The sequence below is a fragment of the Stenella coeruleoalba genome (assembly GCF_951394435.1).
Source record: "Stenella coeruleoalba genome assembly, chromosome: 5".
Classification (NCBI taxonomy): domain Eukaryota; kingdom Metazoa; phylum Chordata; class Mammalia; order Artiodactyla; family Delphinidae; genus Stenella; species Stenella coeruleoalba.
This window is the reverse complement of record NC_137150.1, coordinates 71,595,856-71,613,215: the sequence shown is the minus strand read 5'-3', so window position 1 is coordinate 71,613,215 and position 17,360 is coordinate 71,595,856. Positions and strand designations below refer to the sequence as shown.

The window sequence follows — 17,360 nt, the reverse complement described above, 5'->3', positions numbered from 1 at the left end:
ATTTCATTTTATACAAATCTTTTGTCTGAGGAGTTAGCCTTTATGTGTGTTATATATTTAGTTTTTCATTGCAAGAAAAATAGTATTCAATCCACTATAATATCAGTATCTACAATCTTCTCTACAAGCATATTTGTACGTATAAACATTTGTATTACTCTAATTTAACAGATGTCTTTGATATTTATTCCCCTTTTGTCATAGCATCCTTGCTCATATGACCTACACTAAATGAAAAACTGACTAAATGTGAAATGATTTTAAAGTCATTTTCTAGGCTTTATTTTATAAGCCTAGTAAAAAGTGGATTAGGTGCATTAGTTTGAGTTAAGAATTAAAGTTTGAGTAAAGACTTACTTTTTCACATGCTATTTAAATTAAAATGCCTTTAATTAAAAGATAATATTAAAATATGAGGCTTTTTTTCCCACATGGTTATTAGTTTTGTCTTGCTAATAACTTGCATCCAACAGAAACATTAGTGTTTGTTTTTGGTTTTTTCTTTTGGCCTTGATCAAGGGAAATATTTATTTAAAGAATGCTTTGTTTATTTAGAATGACGTGATTTACCTCATTTAGAATGACTTTTATTTCTCATGTGTTAATAAATGTATTTCTTTATATTGCTTTAAAACACTTGCATCTTTGCTCTTTTCTAACTCTGAACTTTCCTCTGTGGCTGCATCTGAGGTGCTTTTTTCAGGTATAGTTTTTTTTTTTTTTCTTCCACTGTATACTTTTCCAGCACTTATATTTAGTTGGTCTTTTTTCTTCCAAAAATGCTCATCTGAACAAAATTTTAATGTAATGAATTATAAAATAGTTACTAGTTGTAAAAATGAATGTTGTTTATTAATGCTTTCAATTGTGTAAATTTTAAAAGTCTCCTCATTTTACTTTCATGCAGGTGATGAAACTTACCAGGATATTTTTCGTGATTTCTCCCAAATGGCATCCAATAATCCAGAGAAACTAAATCGTTTCCAGCAAGATTCACAGAAATTTTGAGTTTTTTTAAGAAGGGGAAAATAGTAAATCTGGTGACTCCCTAAAGTATACATTTGAAAGCTCACAGATTTTTACTTCTTTAATTCTACTTACTTACTTTTAGTAGCTATTGAGTTTTTTGGGAAAAAGGTACCCGTTCATTGATATTTTTATAAATCAAAACATAGATCTCTAGTAGTTGGGAGAGGAACCTACTTTAAGACTTCTTTTATTAAAATTTTTTTTAAAGCCTGTTTAAAGGGCTATTTTTTATAGATTAAAATTTAAATCTAGACTTAGGCCATCTCTAGGTTACAAGATGCTAAGAGTTTAGACAAAATAATCTTTTTTTCCCAGTGGGTGGTAGCATTGAATTTTTTCTTCTGTGCACTGTGCCCAGGATCGTTCAATCAAGCATATCGGCATCGAGTGGGAGCCTGATGTCCTGCCTGACTTGAGAATATGTCTTTGCTTTAGCTTCCCTGATGTTGGTGATTCAGAAATAGTTTTTTTCTGTTTGTTTGTTTGTTTCTTGGTAGCCTAGCTGTCATATACACAATATGTAATTTAATTATTAGAACTAGAGAATGTATGCCCCCCCATTTGCTCAAAAATGCAGTTATATTCCTCAGTTATTGTCCAGTACTTTAACGTACATACAGTGGCTGTACAGATTGACATAACTCAGTCCTTTAGATTTATTCCATTTTATGAAGGAAAAAAAAAACAACCCTTGACAATAGTTTTTTTTTAATTACCAAAAGAATCTCATAGCAGTTGTAGTTCTTCATTGTTTAGTTGATTTCCTAAAACCTTGACAAATTTATTGATGTAACAAAACTGTGTTTCAAAAGTTACTTGAATGTTGCAAAATTATGCTTTCATCAGTTGTAACTATCCAAGGAAAAGTTGACTTATAAAATAATGTAGAATTTATATTTGAAATGTGTCCTTTTCCAGATACAATTTTGCTATTGCTCCTAGTGAAAGGAAAAATATCTCTGTAAAAGGAGTAAAAAAGACTCAAGTTTTTTTAGTTTATACTAAAATATACAGCAATAAATTGCTTTTTAATTCTTCTAACATCTCCTGTGTACTTGTTGTACACGGTATACATTCTTTTAAATTATAGCATCTCTATAGCTTTAGTATTTGGTTACATGAATCACAGACCCTTGAATTCCAAAATATTATGGGTATACTAATTTTCCAGGTATATGCTACAGATTAGTCTGATTCTATCTTTGATTGACATATCTTGTCAGGAGTATAAAATAAGTAAATTAGCCTTATGGTTTCTTTCTGATATTGTCATAATTAAGTTTAACTTTCTTTTTCAAGTTACATGTAAGTAATATTATTGATACTCAGTTTCTAAATGAGAGGTTTTTAAACTTGAGTTGCCAAATGAGTACAGAAATTATATTTCATTGGGTAGATAATAAATTTTCTAACATTTTCCCACCAGTAAGTAGAGTTTTCTAAGTTGACTGAACATCAAATCAGAATCTGTCTAAACAGGAATTATACTGACATAAATTCATATCACAGAAAAGGTTCCATATTTGTTTGGCCAAATTGCATGCATATAATGCTTATTTAGTAATAATTGCTGTGTATTAGATAAGGATACAAATATATTTAGGGATTATTTCTAAGGAAATGCTAACTTCCAAAGCCTTGTATTTTAATTGCAACAATACCAGGAACCTTAAATCTTTCCTGTTTCACCTCAGAGTCACAGGTCACCGGGCTTTGCAAAAGTCTGATTTGTAGCATTTTTATTAGTGTACTTTGAAATTAATTGTCCGAAAATCTCAAGGAGAAGGAAATATGTTGAGAAAAGAAAGAAACAAAGAAAGGAAGAAAGAAAAAAAGAGAAAAGAGTGCCTCACTTTTCCTTTGTAGTGCCTATTCCTGTTTTGCTCCTAGGAATTCATCTGACCTTTATCTGAGGAAGCCTAGGCAGTTTACCTTTTGGATACAACCTTTGGTCTTCAGATCACTTCTGGGATCTCTGGTTGTAAAAGCAATTCTTGATCATACTCTTAACTCCTGTGGCTTCAGTCATGAGTTGTTAATGTGGCAGTAATTAGTGTCTACTTAAATTTAATTGTTAGAGATGTATTTGAAGTACACTAAAGATCATGGTTCTGAATATCTTCAGAGAAATTGAAATCTTTAACAGTACAGGGAGCCTGTACGTACAAAAATATACTTCTGTGGCTTGACTTCTTGAATATGCGGAGACCCAATTTGGATTAAATTTGGCAGAAATGATGCAGGAGTAACAGCAAGGTTTTAAAGTAAATTAATGGTTACAAGTAGTTATAGAGTAGGTTGGCTCTTAACCAAGGTGAATTAGCTGTGTCAACTAATAGCCTTTCTGTAGTATATAACAAATCTTAGTTTCATTATGCTGTGAATTATTCAGTATCATATGATAAATTATAGTTTAAACAACGTTAGTCATACTCTTGGGCTTCAGAAATCAATTTGACTGTCCTTTGTTTTCATTCCCTCACTGATCTGCTGGTATTAGTTTCTGATTCCTTGTCATTATTCCATTAACTCATTAACTTAAAAGTTAGAGTAATCTGAAAATAAGAATAGCAGTACTATGAGGAATTCATAAAATACAGTTTCATGTTAGAACTAGACTAAAGGTAATTGCATAGTTATTTGCAATTTTTTCATTGTAACACTTACATGTTTAAGATTTCTAAGGTTTTAAAAATTACCTTTGGTACAATCCTTAGAAATTCAGAAATTTCCAGGGATTCACTGTATTACATTGTTTACCTAATTTATACTGGTCTTTGTAGATTTTAATCAACTTTGGTGTTTACTTTGTAAAACATACAGATTTTATTTGGAATATTACTTTGGTTCTTCATGGGTGCATTTTGAAAAAAACTTATACTTTCACAGTCTGGACAGCTTAAGTTTGTGATGTGTTAAAGCAGTATTTTAAAAACATAATTTTACACATGTGAAGTGGGGTCACGATAAACCAAATTGTATTTAAGATTAAATTTACTATCCATTTTGAATAAGACATTCCCATATCACTCTTAGATTGTGGAATTAACTTTTCTGTTTGGTAGCACTTTCGACTATGGACATGAGCTGGAAAAATGCTATATTTTTATAGAATTGTCTGTTCAGAATGACTTCAGACCTGCATGATATAGTGGAAAGAGCACTGACTAGTTACTTACTACTCTTACTGGATTCAGAGCTCCTCACAAATACAATGAGTGGGACGAAACAAGGTGAAACTGTAACAGCATCCCTTGGTGTACTGTTCCGCTGCTCACATCTGCTCACAGTGTGCTTTGCCGTTACTCACAGTAGGACTTCTGAGATCTTAATCTAAGAGCACCGACAGTGTCTCTTCTTTGATCCTGGGCTGCTCCTCTTGTTTTACAGAGCAGGTCACTGGTTTGCTGGTTGGTGGCGTAGCTGACACCAGAACCCCTGTCTGACTAGTAGTCAGAGGCACTTTACTCATATCATGAAATGATTTGAAATCATTGTAAAGCAGCAAAATTGGATAATGACTGCCAGCTTTCCTTGTTCTTTGATAACAAAGACTCCAAGTATTCTGGAGAACCTAGATATAAAGTTACTTTGAAGGACTAGATTAGGGTTTAAATACGTTAAATTGTAGGGAATTGTATATATTTGCAATAACAAACATTGATGAAGGCAAAACGTTGTAAAGGCAATTCTCGTTCACATATGCTTATCAATTTCTTGATGCTTCTAAACGAAGACAACTGAAAGGGGCATGGATTCAGTTTGGCCAAATCCTGACATCTATAAATATGATTTTGGGGGCATCCTTTTCTATTTACATAAATTATCTACTAAAATAAGGTAATGGGGGGAGGGAAGTAAGGTTTGATTAAGTAAACTTTTCTCTACATTGCTCTTTTCACTATCTTATGTACTAGATTTTCTTATTTTTCCTCAACACACCTCCCACCTTTTGGGTGTTCATTTTAAACAGGGAAAGCTCGCTACATTATAAAGAATGTTGGCACCATTTATTTTACACAAAGGCTAAAGGTTAACTTTTGGAAGTGATGAGCTACTTTTCTATATGTGTTTACTCGTGCTTTGTGATATTTCTGGATCATTCCAGTCATAAAGACTTATTACATGTAATATTTCCTGCTACCTGTGAAAAGGTATATTTTAAAGAATGTATAACCAACAATCCATTTACTTTTTATTAGTATGTAGAGGATTTATTTGTATCTAATTCATGAATGTAGTTTTACTGTAGGATGTCACTGTAAATGGAACAAAGTACATTATCTTTATAGTTATTCTAAAATGTATATTATGTAAGAATTGTAAATATTATACCTGATTAAACTCTTTGTATGCCAAGAAATTATGTCAAGTCAATAAAAATCTCACCTCTGGCATAGTTCTATTATGCTCAGACTTCCACTTTATTGTGAACTACAATTGCAGACATACCTGTTAACAACTGTCATGTTTAAGGTCCTGTATTCCTTTCCAACGCTGTCACACTGGTGCAGATTGATCCTGTTTGCTGATTGCTTCAACCATGAAATCCATTTTGATCTTTTAAATATTTTCTTCTGCCCGATCACAGAGCTGTATGGCTCCCAGTTCATTAGCTAAAAACCACAGAAGGCCTTTTTTGCTGTAGCTCTAATTTTTTTCTATTATGATTGAGATATCTGTTGAAGTTTCTAATCTAGGCAACACATTTACACTCAATCCTTTTAGTAAACAAACAAACAACATGTTTTTGCATGAAATGAGATTGAAGGAATAGAGGCTTGAAGGAACAGACCTGGAAGTGAATTGCCTGCTTTTGCCTTTCCTTTAAAAGTTAGTTGAAAGCAGACACTTAAAACTTTTCTATGTAATTTGCTTTATTCCACTTCATTTCATTTTCATAATAGTTCTTTGACAAAGAGAATCCAAACTGACAGTAAATGTTTTCAATGAAAACAGCCTACTTTTCGTTATTACAAAACAGTGCTTTTTCATCGTAGAAAAATGTTTAAGTAATGATAAGTAAAAAGAATTCCATCCTAATTCCGTCATCTGCCTGTGATGTTCATGTGTGGCTAGTAGATGGTAGCTACTAGCTACGTGTGGCTATTGAAATTTAATTAAAATTAGACAAAATTAAGAGTTCAGTTCATCTGTGGAATTGCCACATTTAAGAGCTGACTAGCCATGTGCCCAGTGACTACTGTTTTGAACAGGGCAGATAAGAGAGCATATTCATCCTAGGAAGTTCTATTTGACAGTTACCAAGTACGGGGCAAGCTGTTACTTCTTTGGTATATACCCTTCTAGACCTTTGAGTGTATGTATTATATTTATATACAATGGGATCATACTGATTTGCCAACTGCTTCTTTCACTTAGTAAATGAGAAACAAGTTTCTAAGTCCTTAAGTAATCTGCATCACTTTGGGAAGGATTTCTTTAAATGTTTTTATTATGGAAACTTTCAAACATATACAAAAGTAGAGACAATAACTTCAGTAGCTGTTAGCTCATGGCTCACATTGTTTTATCTATACTCCCACCCATTTTTCCTCTTCATTTTTTTTAAACCAAATGCCAGACATTTCAGCAAATCGTTGAGTATGTCTCTAAATATCGTATGATAGCGCTTATTATGCAGAATCTTAAAAAAAATGATACAAATGAACTTATTTACAAAACAGAAAACAGAACAAACTTAGGGTTACCAGAGGGGAAGGGTGGTGGGGGGTTGGCGTTAGTTAGGGAGTTTGGGACTGACTTGTACACGCGGCTATATTTAAAACAGATCACCAGCAGGGACCTACTGTGTAACTGCAGGGAACACTGCTCAATATTAGGTAACAACCTAAATGGGAAAAGAATCCGAAAAAGATACATGTATATGTATAACTGAATCACTTTGCTGTACACCTGAAACTAACACAACATTTGTTAATCAGCTCTCCTCCAATATAAAATAAAAAGTTAAAAACATAAAGGGGGAAAAAAGGACTGTTTTAAAAAAATCATATCACCTTCCTTAAAATATGAAACTATATAGTCAATATTCAAATTTTCCCAATGTCTTAGGTGTGTGCTTTAAAAAAAGATTTTTCAAATCAATTCATGTAAGTTCCATTCATTGCAATTGGCTAATATATCTCTTGAGTCTATAGGTTCTTCTATTTATCACTTTAAAAAATTTCCCTTATAGTTTGTTGAATACATCACTTTTAATGACAGCATCTTTATTTTAGTTTCACTTTACTGATGAACATTTGATTTCAATATCTTGTCATCATAAACCTAGTTCTTCATTACCCTTATGGCTAAATATTTGAGCACATTCTTCCTTATTTCCTTAGGATGAGTTCCTAGATGTGAAAATTCTGGTTCACAATGGGTGGGTATATTTTTGAGGCTCATTCAATGAGTCAGGCACTGTGTTAGGTACTGGGGATATTATGGTTAAAAAAAAAAAAAACACACACTACCTGTTCTCTTGAAGTCTTGCCTTCTTGCAGTGGAGAAAGATAGGACTGGGCAGTTCATAGGTGGCCCTCATGGGATCCCTGAGGATGGTGCCTCCTCTGGACACTGGACGCGTTGGTGTTTAGAGACCATTCCTCAAGGCAGTGACATCTAAGCCAAGGTCTGAAGCCAGAGCGGTTGGCTCGGTGAAGAGCTAGGGCAGTGCTTTTCAAACTTTGGCTTGTAAAAGAATCACCGTGGAGGCCCAGGCTCATTGAAGATAATAGGGCCTGAGCCATTGTGTTTTTACCAAGCTCCCCATGGTTTCCAATGCCAATCAAAATTTGAGACCCTTGTCTCAGAAAGAAACATTCATCTGGATAGGAGAGAGAACTGAAAGTTCTCTTAGAAAGATTTTAGTATTGCCAGAGTTCCCTCCAGGAAAGTTGTGTCAATATACACACCCCCATCTACTGTAGAGGAGTGTCTTTTTCTCTGTATCTTTGACAATATTGGGTAGTGGTCAATAAAGAAAAAAGCCTGCTAAACTGTCAGATTTCTACGTTACATTACAGATGTAGAAATCATACAACAGAAAAAACCATCTCCCCTGGCTAGAAGTCAGAGAACTTGACCACAGTTAAAGTTAGAACTGAAGGGTCACTTGCTGACCAAGTTCTTGTCTATTTAGTCATATTGTTATACACCCAGATATATCTATTTTAAGCTGAGAAAATAGCGCATAACATCTGACACACTACATTCTCTTTTTGTTTAAAAAGACTTTATTCATTTTTGATAAGGGAAAGGACAATCTCAATGTCAACTTGTCATCTAATCATAAATTTGAATTTACAGGATTCACTGCCCTAAAGACACTGTATCTACTGACTGACAACATAACTTAAAGTGAAAATCTCCTTTCTGTTCCCTAAGGTTGCATGTTGAAAGAATTAAACAGTCCTTTGCAATAGTCAGCATTGGTACTTGGCCTAGGTGTAAGATCAAAGAGCAAAACAGGAGCAAAAGAAGGCCGAAAGCATAACTTGATTGTCCAGCGAGTACAAACATCATTGGAACAAAGAAAGTTGCAGGCACCAGATAAAAAAGGCAGGTTCATTAGCATAAAAAAAATTAACACTTGGTTGAAGGTGAGGTCAGCTATGCCACACGTTAACATGTATGCCAATCCTAATGGCTAACATGGAACCACAGAAACAAAAACAGAGACCTTAAATTCAGTAACTACACAATGTAAAATTCAAAACTGGAATTTACCCAGGTCATCCTCCAAAATCTATAGCTAAAACTGTTTTTCTTTTTAATGCACCAGGAAGATCTGTTGTAATGACATGAGTTGGTCACACTTAGATTTTCATTTATATAAGATTTAAGGGATACCTTTCCCCACTATTCCTTATGTCTGAATATGGATATGCATAACTACCCAGCTCATGCACTAACTGCGCTAAAAATAATGAAACTTACTACCGTGACTTTTTCTAAGAACTCACACCACATAACAGCTAACACCCAATATAGCTTCCTAAAAATGCCCCAACAGAAAACATTTTGTTCAGTTTGGTGCTTGCTGTGACATAATACCAACAGAATAGTGTACAACTACTTTAGTTACTCAGCTGCTACTTTAAATATTTTAATCTAACTTTTGTTCAGACTTTAATAACTTCGTACCTATTTGCCAAAATCCTTGTGTTAAATGTAACTACATCTGATATTCTTAAACTGTAGCTCCTGTAACACAGTTCAAGTGCTTTTTTCCCCTGGGTATATCTAGACATTTTAATCAAGAAAACAAAGTTATGCTATTATGATTAGTCAAAGCTCTTTCCAGCAGACCACTGAATACAGCAAGTCATAACAAATGCCTTCCCAGAGACAAGAACAAGGCAAAATATTTTCTATTCATAAAAGGAGCTAACAGCATGCTTTGTGCCATTAAAAAGCTACTTTTCAAAATATAACCAGAAGACTTATGGTCTACTAGAAAGCTTCCACTAATCACACACTATAACTAAGCCACAGAAACTTTCATGACAAAGGCTCCAGATATACAGAGAGAAAACATTACTTAAAGTTACGTGGAAACCTCAGTTGACAGGGAAATGAAGCCTTAAAAGACAATACATCTAACAAATACGGGGAACAGAGTAGACACTGTAGCTGGCTATTCGTAAAGGACCACAGTTTCTCCCTATGGATCAACACTCCCTACAAAATAAACTGTACCTTAATTATCACTTATTTAAAATTACACTTTTACAGAGCTATTTAGTACCTGACTCAAAAAAACAATCGCATTTATTTGAGGTTTAACATGAAATCATACAAATAAAATTTGTATAAACACAAATCCACATCGAGTCATAACACAGATAGCAAAAGACAAAGTAAAAACAAAACTAATTGGCGGCTACATACAGTTGGACACAGTTGTGTCTTGTACACTAGAAAGTCTTTTACAAAATTATCATCTTAGATCAATAGAAGACCAAACTTCAATGTTGTCCTTGCAAGATGGGCTGCTTTAGCAATCTCTTCCTGTTTTCTCCAACGTCCCTTTTTAATATGGCTGGTAATTATTTTGGTGATTGCCATCCCCTCGAGATGCCTTGCCATAAGTGCTCTGTTGCCCACTGTAGTCTGCATATCCGTGCATATCCATAGTTCCCATAGTTATACCCAGTATAACCATAGCCGCCATAGCCACTATAGTTTTGATCACCACCATAAGCACTATTGTAATTTCCATATCCTTGATCATAATAGTTATTAAATCCTTGGTTCCAGTTTTGGCCCTGACCTTGGCCACGACCCCTAGTACCTCCTCGTCCACCAGCTGCAGCACCTCTTCCTCCTTTTTGTTGTTGCTGTTGCTGCCTACATACCTCTTTGGGTTGTGCAACTTTGATTTCACACTTCCCAGAACCAATTTGATATCTGCTTTCCACCAATTTCTTTACTGGCTCTCCGTCTGTATATGTAATAAAACAAAATCCTCTTCTTTCATTTGTTTTTGTATCCATGGGAAGTTCAATATTTTCAATCTCTCCAAAGGCTCCAAAATATTCTTTAATTTGTTCTTCCAAAGTATCTGGGCTCAATCCACCCACAAAAACCTTTTTGGGGGGTTCCTTCCCCAAGCTTTGGCCCTTTTAGGGTCTATCAATTTGCCATCCAGCTTGTGTTCTTTCAGTTTCAAAACCTTATCAACACTAGCAGCATCTTTGAAATGCACAAATCCAAATCCTCTTGATCTTCCAGCGACTGGATCTGTTTTCACTGTGCAGTCTACAACTTCTGCAAATCGAGACAAATATTCAGTCAGATCTTTCTTGCTTGTATCCCAGCTCAAGCCTCCAATAAACATTTCACCGTCATCCTACTGATTCACATAACACATTAATTTTTCTTTATAGTCAAAGAATTGAGGATGAAGAAGCTTGGAGAAAAGACCAGTCTCTTGAGTATTTTCCTGTGTCTACTGACTTCCTATGTAAAATTTAAATTATCTTGTTCTTCATTTGTTATCCATAAATTCCAGGAGTAGTGATCTTATAAAGGTCTGAAAAAATATATTTGTTGAATAAATTCCAGAATAAATGGCAGAGGAAAAATCCACCTTATTGATTGTGTAGGTGGGTGGACTAAAAGGTACAATTCCAGCATTATTTCCCCCTTATTAATGAACAATAATTAGAATGTAATAATACAATGGTAGCACACAGTGGTGGAGATTCTGTGGTACATGTAATAAAGTCTTAATGGATATTTGGGGTTTAGAATTTGTAAACACTCTAGAAAAGCTATGGTTGCTAAACTGTATTTTGTACTTGTTGGATATTTAGACTTTGTTTTAGAGTTTGGTGTTTCTAGCATAGTTTATATTTGTTTACTAAGTGTCAGACACTATTCCAACTGCTTTTTATCTATTATCTCTCATAACCCTATGAGGCATAAGTACTAATATTAGCCCCATGTTACATAGGGGTATGATTGCAGCTCAGAGCGATTACCTCCCTTGAAGTCTAACAACTCCTAGTTAGCTGTTAATCCAGCTCTCTGGTGCCTGTGGGAGCAGCTGTGCTCAGGGTCTTCCTACTCTGCCATCTTGCTTCCCCCCCGCACATGCCCAAATCCAGCTCTCTTAACCACAATGTCATCTGCTGAAGCTTGTGGTAAAATACACACAACTCGAAGTCTGAGTTATCACTTTCAGTGCTAATCTTGGCTGGAAGTTTGGGCTTTGGAAGTGGTATGGCTTGAGCGGGGATCCATTATTTACTAGCCAACTAGATTTGGGCAGTTCACTTCTCTAAATCTCAATTTCCTCAATTGTAAAGTGCAAATAAGCAAATAATACCTCTACCTCTTACAGCTGTGTGGATTAAATGAACTAAAGTAATACGTGTTACTAAAGTGAGATAATTCTGCCATTGTTCCCCCCCCCCCCCCAAGGTGAGTAGCATGTATTGAACATGTTGCTAAGCATTCTTTAGAGGTCCAAGGTTTTTCAGAGAAGTGTTGCTCCAACTGAAAAGAAGAAGAGTTAAAAACGAGATAAATTGTGGTTCTGGGGACCACACTTTGAGAAATAATGGCATGGCACAGTAAACGGGTGAGAGAATTTGTGATTGCATTTGTGCCTGCGTTTTCACCTGCACCTCTTTCAAGCATGCAGACCACTTGTACATGTTTACGTAAACACTGTAGTGTGTCATTGGTCCTCAGAAGACTCAAGTTAATGGGTTTTTATGTAGTTGGCAGTGTCCAGCTATATTGCCAAACCTGCCACTGTGTGACCCGGGGCAAGTGACCTCAGTTATGCTTCAGTTAAGAATTTGCAAAACTACCGGGTACATATTAAGCCTCTTTTAAAGTGTTAAAGTTAAAAAAAAAAAAAAAGTATCCTTTAGATTGCCTCTGGTCCGCCTCAGAGGTGCCAAGTGAGGTGAGCAGGCCATTTACACCTCGGGTGTCAATCCTACTTCACCGAGAATAGGGAGGGAGTTGCTAGTTTAAATTCTTTAGCCCCAGATAGTCTCCAAGGTGTGAAAGGAGTCGGGGAGAGGACTTAAAGCCTTCAAGAAATTAGGGTGGAAAAGGTATATAGAGAAAACTTTTCTTTGTGAGTCCAGTTTAGTCTTTTTGCTACCGAAGTCTTAGCTTCGGTTTCTAGCGTCTGGGGCTGGGCACTTAAGAGGGCCATTTTTCACGGACGGTACAGCCAGCTGGCTTGTATGCCCGAGTTCTCACCGGCTTCTCTGACCACTCTGGGGCGGCTCCTGCGGACCCGCGGCGCATCCCCGATGTAATCCTTCTGAGCCTAGGACCCAGCGGCTGCCGGGCAGTCCTGGCCCCGCCTCTCGGCGCATCAGCGCCCGCGGATTGGCAGCGCGGCTCCGCCTCCGCCATGGCTGCCGCCCGCCGCCGGGGCTACTAAGTAGCTGTAGAGGTACTGTTCTCCGCTGCGGCTCCCCGGCCGCCCTGTCCGCGGGAGGGTGGCGCATGGGTCTCCTCCGAGGCGCGCCCCCATGCGCTCGGGCCATGGCGCGTCTGGGCGCTGTGCGCTCCCACTACTGCGCGCTGCTGCTGGCCGCGGCGCTTGCCGTCTGTGCCTTCTACTACCTCGGCTCCGGCCGGGAGACCTTCTCCAGCGCCACCAAGAGGCTGAAGGAGGCCCGCGCCGGAGCCCCCGCCGCGCCCTCGCCGCTGGTGCCGGAGCTGGCGCAGGGCTCCGTGGCGCCGGCCCCGGGTGCTAAGGCCAAGAGCCTGGAGGGCGGCGGGGCCGGGCCGGTGGACTATCACCTGCTGATGATGTTCACCAAGGCGGAACACAATGCCGCGCTGCAGGCCAAGGCCCGCGTCGCGATCCGCTCCCTGTTGCGCCTCGCTAAGTTCGAGGCGCACGAGGTGCTTAACCTGCACTTCGTGAGCGAGGAGACCAGCCGCGAGGTGGCCAAGGCCCTGCTGCGGGAGCTGCTACCGCCCGCTGCCGGCTTCAAGTGCAAGGTGAGCGGGGCCTCAGCCGGAGGTTCCGGGCGGGTGGCTCGGTCAGCGCGCGCGCCCGGCCAATCTCCAGGGGTCAGGAGGGAGGTGTCTTCGTTGCGCTGCCCACTGCCAACGCCAGTAGAAGCCTACCCTCTCAACCCGATCCCCCTGGCTGAAGTGTGCATTCACAGCACGCTGGAGGCGTCGTCCGGGGGCGTGTCCGGGAGCCTCGTTGTTAGCCGACTACCCTGACCGCGTCTCCCCCTTTAACTGCGGCCTCCTTGAGAATTGGCACTCCCCGTCTTTGCTAGCGTTACAGGATTCAGCAGTCAGTGCCTTCAGAGCCTGCCCCTCTTTTTATTCTTCTCAGTCTTTGACTTTTTTTTTTAAATAAATTTATTTTGTTTATTTTATTTTTGGCTGCGATGGGTCTTCGTTGCTGCGCGCGGGCTTTTCTCTGGTTGCGGCGAGCGGGGGCTACTCTTCCTTGTGGTGCGCAGGCTTCTCATTGTGGTGGCTTCTCTTGTTGGGAACACGGACTCCAGGTGCGCGGGCTTCAGTAGTTGTGGCTCACGGGCTTAGTTGCTCCGCGGCATGTGGGATCTTCCCGGACCAGGGCTTGAACCCGTGTCTCCTTCATTGGCAGGCGGCTTCTTAACCACTGTGCCACCAGGGAAGCGCCTCAGTCTTTTACTTTTGAGGATGGAGCAGGTCATTTGAACGTACCAATATGCTTCTGGTGCAGAGTCTGCTGGACAGGGTCTTCGGCCGCTTGAATTGTTCAGGTTACAGTGACATTTCTCATAGCTCATTTCTCTAAGGTATTTCAGTCGGAACGTCAAGCCCAAACCCAGCCAGTGTGAACCATCTCATCTCCTCTGTGTGCCCCCTTCTCCCCTACCCTCAAGGGTCCTGAACCCATTTAGAGAAGCACCGGGTTCCTCCCAGGAGGTACAGATAAGATCTGGGGAGAGCAGAGCTAGTCACCTTGTCCCAGGCTGGACCCACCTGCATCCCCATCATCTCGCTTCACCTCCTGGCTCTGCTTGTCAGAGATTGGATTCCTAACTTAGAGTTAATGGTCTCAGTTAAATTGCTTGCCTCATTTTGACCTAACAGTTGCACAGAGGGGATCCAAGGTCTGATTTTGGGATAGAAATAGTAGGTGATCTTAAAGGATGGAGCCTGATGGTGGGGGTACGGGCGGTGAGGCAAGAGTAGTGTTCCATGTGTTTGTGCCCAATGAGTGACTAAGGGGAGCTGATGCCAGGATTCTGCAGGGTTCAGGGGTCTGTTGTTTGTTGTCTTCAGAATCAAGTTCTAATTTCTTGGTAAGGCTGTCTGTGTTGTGGCCCTGGCTCTCCTCTTCTGCCTACCTTCTTGTCCTCCCCCTCTGTGCACCTTAGATCTTAACTGTACTGAATGTGCCTTTACATAAGCTATACTTTTCACCCAGAATGTCCTTCCTTCCTTCCTGGGCCCTTGGCCACTCTTTACTTAGTTTTCACCTTCCCCCAGGAATGTCCATAGACTTGGGGACAATCTGTGCGCAGCCCTCCACAGCTCTCCTTTCCAGCTTCCCCCCATAGCATCAAAAGTCTGTCCTCTGCCCAGAACAAATGAGCCCATCTGGAACACCCACCATAGTCAGGGAGAGGTACCTGGGCCTGGATTCCATGGTACAGGAGGCCAAGAATCCAGGTCCTGGAGCTTGTGGCTGGCCAGGCCCTTGACACCCACTGTCTGACTTGGGGTTTTTCAGCCTGGGGCCCATCGCATTTGCCCTAATTGCAGTCTCTGGAAGTAGGGCCTGGCAACCTGTTCCAGGTGGTCCTTGGGACTTTAATGTTTGAGAAATTCTGTGCTAGTCCAAGGGAGAAAACCAAGGGCCCTTGATCATAGGGCCAGTCTGGGCAGAGCTGGGATTTGACCGGCTCTCCAGACACCGCCTTGAAGACCGGCATGTCGTCTCTTCACTTTCTGAGTCAGAGATCACAACTCAGGACTATCTCCTCCATTTGCTAGGGCTCTACTGTCCCCTTCTCGAGCTCCAGCCACAGTATCTTGTTGCAAACTCAGTGCTTTCCAGCCTACATGCCTCTGCTTCTGTCATTCCACTGTCAGGATACCCTTTCTGTGTGCGTCACCGAGTCTTGCCCATCTTTGGATACCATCCCCTCCTTGGAGCCGTCCAAGGAACCCCCATTCAAAAGGCACATCTTCCTCTTCCTCGTGTACCTCCCTGGTGCTGTAGACTCTACGACGTCTTATCTCCCACCCCTATGCCTGGCACATAGTGGGCACCGGAAATACTTGTCCAGGGCAGGTCCAGTCTCAGGGCCAGCTTCCCTTCTTGGAGTCCGTGTTTCATGCTTTGACTCCTTCCCTCTGCTGGGCCCAGTTCTGACAGCCTTAGCCATCACCCAAGGCCTGAGGCAGCTGCAGATGACCTGAGGGAATTGACACCACCCCTACTGAGGCATGAGGAACGAGGGTCTGGGGGCTTTCAGCCAGATGGCTGTGTTCAGATAAGGGTTTATCAGTTCTAGCTAAAATTGCTCCTGTTCTTTTGAATGATTTTTTGTGAATCTGTTTTCTGTTTGTGACAAAAGGTGCTCTTTTTGTTTTATTTTTTTCTTTAAATATGTAGTCCTAAAAGGTTTGCCTCATTTTAGTTGTCATTTAATTCTTCCTCAGGTTTGGAATGTGTCTTCTGGTACCACTTCACACATGCCTTTCCCTCTACCTGGAGTACCTCCCACCCCACCCCCACTTCCTTAACTGGTACTCTGCTTTCAGGTCTCAGCAAAATGTTATTTCCTTGGTAAACCTTTCCTGAGCCCCCATTGTACATTCTCATCACACCAAGGACTTTTCCTTAGTAACATTTCTCACACTTGTCGTTATGTAATTATTGAATGAGTTATTTGTCTACCTTGCTAGACTGTAAACTCCTTAAGGGCTTGGACCCTGACCTCTCTTAAGTGTATTCTTAGCAGCGAGCATCATGTCTTACATATGGGAGTGCATCTTATATGAGAATTATTTTTTCAGTATTAGTTAGGAAGAATGACACTAGAAATTCTCACCCCAGTTGCATCACAGCTGGAAGGGATCTTCAAGAGCATATAGCAACCCAGGTGAGGAAACTTGCCTAAGGCCACTTGGTGAGTTACTGACAAGGCTGGGGGCTAGACTCAAGTCCTAGGCCAATGTTTTTCTCTTTGTACCATGTTCCGCCTTTAAGGAGCACTTCTCTCTTGTAAGATAAGGTAAAAGAACAGTCCACTCCCAGGGAGAGTTGCCCTAAAGTGTGTAAGAACACCTTGGGAAGAGGAAGGCAGCTCCTGGCCCACCCGGCTGTCTGGAGACAGCCTGAAAGCTCTTCCTCCCTCAGGGTGGGATCTGGGACTCCGCCAGGTGTGCGGGATGCAGGGCAGGGCTGCAGTGAGCCGGCCTAGGACTCGTGCTCACACTCAGAGGTCTCTTCTCAGGCCATTTTCAAGTGTCACAGAAATGGTGGAGCCGAAATGGCTGCAGAAATTGATCATAGAATATTACTAGTGACTTTAGATTACATTTTGGTTAATTAAATACTAGCTAAAAAGCTATTCACTTAAACAGAAAAATCTTGTTTCCACTTATTATTGAAAGTCTTTCAAAATCCACTGGTTTGTTATCTCCTAACAGTATGGAAATATATTATTTGTTCACTTATTTAATAAACATCCAAACCTGTTATGTTCGAGGTACCAGGATAGGAGCTGCTTCTAGCTCATTTAATAAGTCTATGGACTAACTGCATCAGAATCTCCTGGGGACAGTTATTCAAAATACAGACTCATGGACCCTGCCCCAGCCTG

At 40.1% G+C, this 17,360-nt stretch overlaps 3 protein-coding genes across 9 annotated transcripts in view; 2 read left to right on the top strand and 1 right to left on the bottom strand.

Moving 5' to 3' along the window:
• ACAP2 (ArfGAP with coiled-coil, ankyrin repeat and PH domains 2) overlaps positions 1-1,754 on the top strand; it is a 160,568-nt gene extending 158,814 nt beyond the window's left edge. For all 5 annotated transcript variants that reach the window (XM_079922245.1, XM_079922242.1, XM_079922243.1 and 2 more), the window contains one exon: positions 908-1,754. In XM_079922245.1, the coding sequence (XP_079778371.1) occupies positions 908-1,008 (101 nt within the window). In that variant the 3' untranslated portion in view covers positions 1,009-1,754. The remainder of the gene's footprint in view (positions 1-907) is intronic.
• An 8,269-nt stretch (positions 1,755-10,023) lies between these two features.
• Positions 10,024-10,891, bottom strand: LOC307187023 (heterogeneous nuclear ribonucleoprotein D-like). The gene is given in 3 exon segments (XM_079922785.1): positions 10,024-10,162; positions 10,167-10,651; positions 10,654-10,891. Coding segments are annotated over 3 exon segments (801 nt in total). The 5' UTR covers positions 10,877-10,891; the 3' UTR covers positions 10,024-10,069.
• Positions 10,892-12,907: 2,016 nt separating this feature from the next.
• Positions 12,908-17,360, top strand: part of XXYLT1 (xyloside xylosyltransferase 1) — a 191,467-nt gene continuing 187,014 nt past the window's right edge. For all 3 annotated transcript variants that reach the window (XR_013828566.1, XR_013828567.1, XM_079923097.1), the window contains exon 1: positions 12,908-13,518. Coding sequence is in view for 1 of the 3 variants with exons in the window: in XM_079923097.1 (XP_079779223.1) it covers positions 13,015-13,518 (504 nt within the window). In the remaining 2 variants the exon portion in view is untranslated. The remainder of the gene's footprint in view (positions 13,519-17,360) is intronic.